This window comes from Mus caroli, chromosome 9 (assembly GCF_900094665.2).
Source record: "Mus caroli chromosome 9, CAROLI_EIJ_v1.1, whole genome shotgun sequence".
In the NCBI taxonomy this organism is placed as follows: Eukaryota; Metazoa; Chordata; class Mammalia; order Rodentia; family Muridae; genus Mus; species Mus caroli.
Window position 1 is genome coordinate 3,337,682 of NC_034578.1, and position 9,280 is coordinate 3,346,961.

The window sequence follows — 9,280 nt, forward strand, 5'->3', positions numbered from 1 at the left end:
TAACCACCAGTTGTGCCAGCACCATTTGTTGAAAATGCTGTCTTTTATCCACTGGATGGTTTTAGCTCCCTTGTCAAAGATCAAGTGACCATAGGTGTGTGGGTTCATTTCTGGTACCCCATTTTTCAGTAGTGTTGTTTGGTTCTCTGGAGTCTAACTTCTTGAGCTCTTTGCATATATTAGATATTAACCCACAATTGGATGTAGGATTGGTAAAGATATTTTCCTAATCTGTTGATTGCCATTTTGTCCTATTGACAGAGTCCTTTGCCTTACAGAAGGTTTGCAATTTTATGAGGTCCCATTTGTCGATTCTTGTTCTTAGAGCATAAGCCATTGGTGTTCTGTTCAGGAAATTTTCTCTGTGCCCATGTGTTCCAAGCTCTTCCCCACTTTATCTTCTAGTAGATTCAGTGTATTTAGTTTTATGTAGAGGTGCTTGATCCACGTGGACTTGAGCTTTGTACAAGTAAATAAGAATGGATCAAACTGCATTCTTCTTCATGCTGACTGCCAGTTGAGCCAGCATCATTTGTTGAAATGCTGTTTTTTCACTGGATGGTTTTAGCTTCTTTGTCAAAGATCAAGTGACCATAGGTATGTGGGTTCATTTCTGGGTCTTCAATTCTATTCCACTGATCTACCTGCCTGTCTCTGTATCAATACCATGCGGTTTTTATCACTATTGCTCTGAAATACAGTTTAGTCATCAGGGAAATGAGAATCAAAACAACCCTGAGATTCCAACTCACACCAATCAGAATGGCTAAGATAAAAACTCAGGTAAGGATGTGGATGCTGGTAAGGATGTAAAGAAAGAGGAACACTTCTCCATTGCTCGTGGGATTGTCCACTGGTACAACCAGTCTGGAAAACAGTCTGGTGGTACATCAGAAAATCTGGACATAATACTATTTGAGAACCCAGCTATACCACTCCACAAAACATGCTCAAAAATATAACAAGGACACATGTTCCGCTATGTTCATAGCAGTCTTATTTGTAATAATCAGAAGCTGGAAATAACTCAGATGTCCCTCAACAGAAAATGTGGTACATATACACAATGAAGTACTACTCAGCTATAAAAAACAATGACTTCATGAAATTCGCAGGCAAATGGATGGACTGGGGAACCTCCTGAGTGAGGTAACTCAGTCACCAAAGGACACACATGTTATGTACTCACTGATAAGTGAATATTAGGCAAAACGCTCAGAATACTCACAATACAACTCATAGACCACAAGAAGCTCAAGAAGAAGGAAGACCAAAGTGTGGATACTTCAGTCCTTCTTAGAAAGGAGAACAAAATACTTACAGGATATAGAGGGTAGAATAGACTTAGGAGAAAGAGAGGAGAGGAGGGGGAGGGGAAAATAGGAGAGGAATAGGAGATGATAGACAGAGGGTCAGGAAATTGAGAGGTGTGTAGCAACAGGGGATGAGGAACTGGGAGTAACCACCAGAAAGTCCCAGATGCTAGGAAAGCAAGAAGCTCCCACGACCCAACAGTGATGACAATAGCTAAATACACAACAAAGGGGAGGGAGAACCTGTAAAGACCATAACCAGAGTTTAGGCAAGGCTCCTGGTTGAAGGATGGGGCCACCTATTCATCTCCAAATTTTTAATCCCTAGTTGTTCCTGTCTAAAGGAAATTCAGGGACAAAGTGTGGAGCAGAGACCAAAGGAAAGGCCATCCAGAGACTGCCACACCTGAGGATCCATCCCATATACAGACACCAAACCCAGACACTATTGCTGATGCCAGTAAGTGCTTGCTGACAGGAGCCTGATATAGCTGTCTCCTGAGAGGCTTTGCCAAGAGCCTGACAAATACAGATGAGGATGCTAACAGACAACCATAGGACTGAGCACATGGGGATGCCAATGGAGAAGTTAGAGAAAAGACTGAAGGAGCTGAAGGGGTTTGCAACCCCATAGGAAGAACAACATCAACCAATCAGACCACCCAGAGCTTCCCAGGACAAAACCACAAACCAAAGAGTACACATGGAGGAACTCATGGCTCCAGCCACATATGTAGCAGAGGGTGGCTTTTTCTGGCATCAATGGGAGGAGAGTGGCTTTTTCTGGCATCAATGGGAGGAGAGACCCTTGGTCCTCTAAAGGCTAGATGCCCCAGTATAGGGGAATGCCAGGGCGGTGAACTGGGAGTGGGTGGGGGTGGGGGTGAACACCCGCATAGAAGCATGGGAAGGGAGAATGTGATAGGAGGTTTGAAGTGTGGAACCCCAGAAAGGGGATAACATTTGAAATGTAAATAAATAAAATATCTAATTTAAAAAAAAGAAGAAAATACATTACACACACACACACACACAAGATGAAGAAGCTTCCAGAACACCAAAAAGATTGGATCAGAAAATTCTCCTGCCACATAGTAATCAAAATAGTATACAGAACATAGAATTTTAAAAGCAACAAGGGGAAAAAGTCAAGAAAGGCAGACCTATCAGAATTACACCGGATTTGTCAATAGAGACTCTAAAACCTAGAAGGGCAGACACTGGGGTCTTGTAGATCCTAATAGACCACTGATATCAGTCAAGATTACTATACCTAGCAAAATTTTAATCACCATGGATAGAAAAACCCAGATAGTCCACGACAAAACCAAATTTAAACATTACCTTTCCACTAACCCAGCCCTATAGAGGATAATAGAAGGATGACTCTTAACACAAGGAGGGTAACCACATTCATGAAAACTCAAGAAATAATTCCACACTATTAAAACGAAAAGAAGAGCAACACACACACACTAACACACACACACAAACATCACCAACATTAAAATAACAAGATGTAACAATTATTGTTCATTAATATCTCGCAACATCAATGGACTCAATTCCCAGTAAAAAGACATAAGATGCATAAACAGAATCCATCATCCTGCTGTATCTTAACAGCAAAGATAGTCATTGTATCAGTATAAAGGACTGAAAAAATGTTTTCCAAGGAAATGGACCCTCTCGCCCCCACCCTAAAGGCTGAAGTAGCCATTCTAATATCTAATAAAATAGATGTTAAACCAAAAGTTACCATAACAGATAGGAAAGGACACTTTATATTCATCAAAGAACCAAGAGTCAATTCTGAACATCTATGTCCCAAATGCAAGGGCACCCACATTCATAAAACAAACATTACTAAGCTTTAAATCATACATAGAACACTACACATTAATAGTGGGAGACCTCAACACTCCATACTTACCAGTGAACATTGAGGCAGAAACTAGATAGAGAAATAATGAAACTAACTTAGGTTATAATGCAAACGGATCTAATAGACATCTATAGAACATTTCACTCAAACACAAAAGAATATGACTTCTTCTCAACTCTTCACGGAACCTTCTCCAAAACTGACTATATATTTGGTCACAAAGCAAGCCTCAACAGATACATGAAGACTGAAATAACTTCATGTATCTATCAGATCACCCTGGATTAAAGCTGGGCTTCAACAACAGCAGAAACAACAGGAAGCCTACATATTCCATGGAAACTGAACAACTCTCTACTCAATGGTCACTGAGTTAGGGAAGAAAAAAAGAAAAATTAAGCACTTTCAAGAAATCAATGAAAACGAAGACCCAACATACCTAAGTTCATGAGACACTATGAAAGCAGTGCTAAAGGGAAAGTTCACAACACTAAATGCCTTCATAAAGAAGTTGGAGAGTTCTCATACTGACAAATTAAAAGTACACCTCAAAGTTCTTGATAACAAATGTGTGTGCACACACGCACACACACACACACACACACACACACACACACACACACACGAGGAATTGATAGCAGCAAATAATCAAACCCAGGGCTGAAATCAATCAGTTAGAAACAAAGGGAATAATACAAAGAACCAATGAAACCAAAAGCTGGGTCTTTGAAAAAAATCAACAAGATAGACAAACCCTTAGCCAAATTAACCAAAAGGCAGATAGTACCCAGAGTAACAAAATCAGAAATAAAAAGGGAGACATAACAACAAACACCGAGGAAATCCAAAGAATCATTAGGTATTACTTCAAAAGACTGTACTCCACAAAATTGGAAAATATAAACAAAATGGATGATTTCTTTCAGACAGATACCAATTAACAAAGTTAAATCAAGATCAGGTAAACTATCTGAATAGCCCTATAACCCTTAGGAAACAGAAGCAGACATTAAAATCTCTCAACCAAAAAAGCTCTGAGCCAGATGGTTTTAGTGCAGAGTTTTACCAGAGTTTTCAAAGAGCTAATGCCAATACTTCTCAAACTATTCCACAAAATAGAAATAGAACACTGTTAAAATTCATTCCATGAGGACACAGTCACCCTGATAACACAGCCACACAAAGGATCAACAAATGAAGAGAATTTCAGACCAATTTCCCTTATGAAGACTGATGCAAAAATATTCAATAAAAAAATCGCAAACTGAATCCAAGAACACATCAAAGACATCATTCAATATGATCAAGGAGGTTTCATCCCAGCGCGGTTTTTTATGAAAAAAAAATTCTGTCAATGTAATCCATCATATAATCAAAATGAAAGAAAACCACATAATAATCTCACTAGATATCCAAAAAGTGTTTGACAAAACCCAACACCCCTTTCATATTAACAGTCTTGGAGAGAGCCGGGATACAAGGCACGTACCTAAACACAAAGCAAGATACACCAATCCAATAGGTAACACCAAATTAAATGCAGAGATACTTAATGCAATTCCACTACATTCAGGGACAAGACTGCCAACTCTCTCCCTAGCTATTCAATATAGTTCCTGAAGTGCTAGCTAGAGCAACAAGACAGCAAAAGGAGATAAAGGGGACACAAATTGGAAAGGAAGAAGTCAAAGTATTGCAAAACTTCTACCAGAGAACTCTTATAGCTGATAAACACCTTGAACAAAGTGTTTGGATATAAAATCAACTCAAAGAAATCAGTAGCCTCCTCTACATCAGTGATAAACAGGCTGAGGAAGAAGTTAGTGAAACCTTCACAAAAAACACAAATAATATAAAATATCTTGGTGCAACTCTAACCAAACAAGTGAAAGACCTAAGTCTCTAAAGAAGAAATTTGAGGAAGAAGATATCAGAAGATGAAAAGATCTCCAATGCTCATCGATAGGCAGGATTAATATAGTGAAAATGGCCACCTTAAAAAAGCAATCTACATTAAAAAAAAAAAAAAAGAAACACAGGGCCCCCAATGGATAAGCTAGAGAGAGCACCCAAGGAGCTGAAGGGGTTACCAACCCTATAGGTGGAACAACAATATGAACTAACCAGTACCCCCAGAGCTCATATCTCTAGCTGCATATGTAGCAGAAGATGGCCGAGTAGGCCATCACTGGGAAGAGAGACCCCTTGGTATTGCAAACTTTATATACCCCAGTACAGGGGAACACCAGGGCCAAGAAGCGGGAGTGGGTGGGTAGGGGAGCAGGAGGGAGGGAGGGTACAGAGAACTTTCGGGATAGCATTTGAAATGTATATAAAGAAAATATCTAATAAAAAAAAAAAGCAATCTACAGATTCAATGCAATCCCCATCAAAATTTTACCACAATTCTTTACTGATCTTGAAAGATCAATTCTCAACTTCATATGAAAAACAAAAAACTAAAGAGAGCTAAAATAATCCTGGTCAATAAAAAACTTGTGGAGGGATCACTATCCCTGATTTCAAGCTATACTACAGAACAATGGTAACAAAAACTGCACTGTATTGGTATAGAAAACAGATAGGTGGATCAATGGCATCCATTCAAAACCCAGAAATAAACCCACATACTTATGGAAATTTAATTTTGTCAAATAAGCCAAAACCATACAATGTAAATAATATAATACACGTATTAAATTGTCTGTAATGCAGTTCAGACCACCCCATACTTTGCATTTGACTTACAATTCTAATCCTGACTGCTCTGTTTCCAGAGGCTGAATCCGTTCCAAGACATGGGAGTACTGTACATTGGCCTTAACCCAAGCAGCCAAAGGAGCAGCTGCAGTGCTGGCACGCTTAGCATTCTGAAAAAAATTATTACAAGGTATTCAATAACTGACTTAATATCAGATGCACATAAAGTTAATGTCAACATTTTATCTACACATTTATTTTACTTAGGCTTTTAACTGATAGTTTAAACTATAGTAAAATGTTCTTTATTGAAAGAAATATAAGTATTTATGAACTCTACTTGCAATTTTAAGTCAGTCTCCTTTAAGCACATCTGATCTTTCAGAATTCACGCGAGCCAACATGACTGTTCTGTCTTATTTATAAAGAGTGCACATAGCATTTTCTTTCTACATGTGATAAGCTTATATTAAATGAGAGCAAGTTTAAAAGCATTGTTACTGATGTCAAAGAAGGTTTAACATTTAAATAAAGAATTTAAAAAGTATCAGAATCATTTAAGTTAAACTTTCTTGAGGTTTGACACACGTATGGGGAAATAGATGCCCACTGCTACTGAAGTACCCAGCAGAGGAAAAAGCAATGCTGGGAATGGTGTGGGGCAAAGTGAGAAAAGAAAAGGATAAGCAGACAGTACACTCTAGATCCAAACCTATGTAGGCAGTAAAGCTGAAGCGTCGTCTTTTTCACTTAAGATTTTAGATGATCAAGACAAATGCTTGGTAACGACAAGCCAAAGTGTCCCACAGTGAAAACACGTAGCTTAAAACTGGAACTACCTTTGGATCGAAAGAGGCTTTGTTTTTGAAGAGCAGCTCCTCCACACTCTCTCGGATCTCCTTGGGAATGTTCCGCGCATCAAAAGTTGCAATGTCTTCTCTCACTCCCCTTTTTGCAAGGAAGCTAAGAAGAAGGCACAATAACTCAAATATGACCAAATCAAAATTGCTTTTTCTAAATAAACATGACATGAATAGTACTTACAGCCAATCAGTTAACAATACGAGGTTGTGAAGATTTAACACAGAGCTATCGGCCATCATGTTTTAATGAACAAGAAGCACAAGCTTTGAGAGCGTGAGACAGTCTACCTGCCACCCCTTGACTAACCTGGAGCCAGGCCTGGAGTGCGAGAATCACACTCTCCCAACATGTCAAGTATTGCACATTCTCATAGTCCAGACATGCTCCTGTAGTCTTCAAGGAACTTCCTAACACACCACCTCAGCCTAACCTCTCTCTTGAGAGGTAAAAAGACTCCTATCACCAACATGGATCTCAGCAATACAAACCCCAGCACCAACGTTCAATCAAAGACTTGAAGCTAAGTGGCCCCACACCTAGTCAATCCTCAGCCCTTTCCAGCTTATATCTTATACTATTCTAACTCACTCATTCCTCCCTTATTCTCTCTTGTACTTCTTAACCACCCTCTATTTTCCTCTCCCTGTCCCTCTATTCAAACCATCCCCAAAGTACCAAATTCACAGAATGTTTTCTTCATCAGTAACCTGTAGTGAAAACACAATGCTTTTCTACTATGTAAGGATTAAATTACTAAATAAGGGCCATTCTTAAAGATTATCAGGCATTCCTCTCTTCCTTAGTTAGTACTTTGAATAATCACTTGCAGAGAAAATATATTTATATTTTGATATGATTACACATACCTTGAAATTTCAGTATAGTCTCTGTACTATGTATTTAGACAAAAGTTAGTCTGAGAAATAATAAAGGAAATATTAAGAATGATCCACAAAAAAACTGATAGGCCGCCACAATGCCAACAACAGGAAGTAGACCAACTGGAGAAAAGGTACCAGAATACAGCTGTAACTGTACAATTGCAGAAAATGGGCAGGTGAAGTTAATGCAACAGAAGCAGCCATTCTGTCTAGTGAGGGGATAAGGGGACATGTGCTATTCAGGAAGCTGAGCCCTGTTCCAGGAAGGTTGAAGGCAGAGACAGCTAACTTGATGGACTTAAGCGGTGTCCTAGAGACAACCTTCAAATAGAAAAGAGACCATAGACAGTGAGGGGGATAATTCAGAGGGAGTAGGCATTTGCATTTGCTCTGTGGATGAAGAAGATAGCTAGCATTTGGAAAAAAAACTTGTCTGCTTTTCACTATCAAGTTCAGTTTCCCCTGTGAGACATAGCCTCAACAGTAGAATGCTTCTACAGTGGTCTACTCTTGCTGTGGGATGTCCTCACACTGGGCTGCTATCTCAGTCAGGCATGCTCATAGTGTGCTACCCTTATGGTGGCACATCCTCATAGTGAGATGAACTCAGGGTGGGATGTTATCATACTGGAAATACCTATTTCTTTTTAGCCAATGTAAGGTTAATACTGATTATCATCTCATCAGGGTCAGGAATCACCTAGAAGATAAGCCTTTGCTTTGGCAGGGATTCTCTAGATTAGAATACCCTCTAGCATTCCTATGAGGAATTACCCACATTAGGCAATCCAAGTGGGAAAAAGCCCCAGGGGCTGGGACCCTAGACTATAGAGAAGAAAGCATGGTGACCTGTAGCAGTTATCTCTCTTGGTTCCTGACACTGGATCTAATGTGACCCCAGTTACATCAAGCTTCTGCAGCCTTGAACCATACTGTGAATGGTATACAAGCCCTTTCTCCCTTAAGTGGTTTTTGTCACAGTATTTTATCACAGCATCTGGAGAGTAACTAAGAGAGCAATCTAAGAAGGTAGTGCTGAGCTGAGCATGGGATGGACATGCAAACTATGCTCTTCAAAAATATTTATTAATAAATATTGGGAATACATGATGAACAAAGCAAGACCTGGAAAATGACTTGACCAAATGACACTGTCAGAAAATATGTCAATTTGGATTTTAGGTAAGGCCAAGCAATTTTTACAGTGATCCTTACCTCTAAGACCATGAAATATGAAGCCAGAGAGACCTGGGCTAGTCACTGCTAGAAGTGATTTCACACAAGTTACTTAACATGTTCAGACTGAATTTCTTAAAGATGTGGGATAAGAACCTTCAGTTCACATAGTCACTGTATTTGTAAAAATGGAAAGATGAACACAGTGAGAATGGAAATGTGGCTGGAAATATTCCCACTAACATGGTGCAGAGCCTCTGGAAAGCTTTGCAGGAGAAAGGGAAGTCTGTTGATATGGGCTAGCATAGACTCAGAATGCTGTCAGGAGCTTAGAAGACAGAAAGGAATGCCAATAAGAAAGATAGCTAGATTAGTTAGGGAAGCAGAAACCGGCCTGAGTAGGGCCACAGGCCACATCCGGCCAGATCAGCGCCGGGGTAGCGGGAGCGCAGGGTTGCCTG

At 39.6% G+C, this 9,280-nt stretch overlaps 1 protein-coding gene across 3 annotated transcripts in view; it reads right to left on the bottom strand.

The window, feature by feature from the left end:
* Dync2h1 (dynein cytoplasmic 2 heavy chain 1) overlaps positions 1–9,280 on the bottom strand; it is a 238,380-nt gene that overhangs the window by 121,600 nt on the left and 107,500 nt on the right. For all 3 annotated transcript variants that reach the window (XM_021171442.2, XM_029481794.1, XM_029481793.1), the window contains 2 exons: positions 6,738–6,861; positions 5,947–6,068 (listed from right to left, as the gene is read on the bottom strand). In XM_021171442.2, the coding sequence (XP_021027101.1) occupies positions 5,947–6,068; positions 6,738–6,861 (246 nt within the window). The remainder of the gene's footprint in view (positions 1–5,946; positions 6,069–6,737; positions 6,862–9,280) is intronic.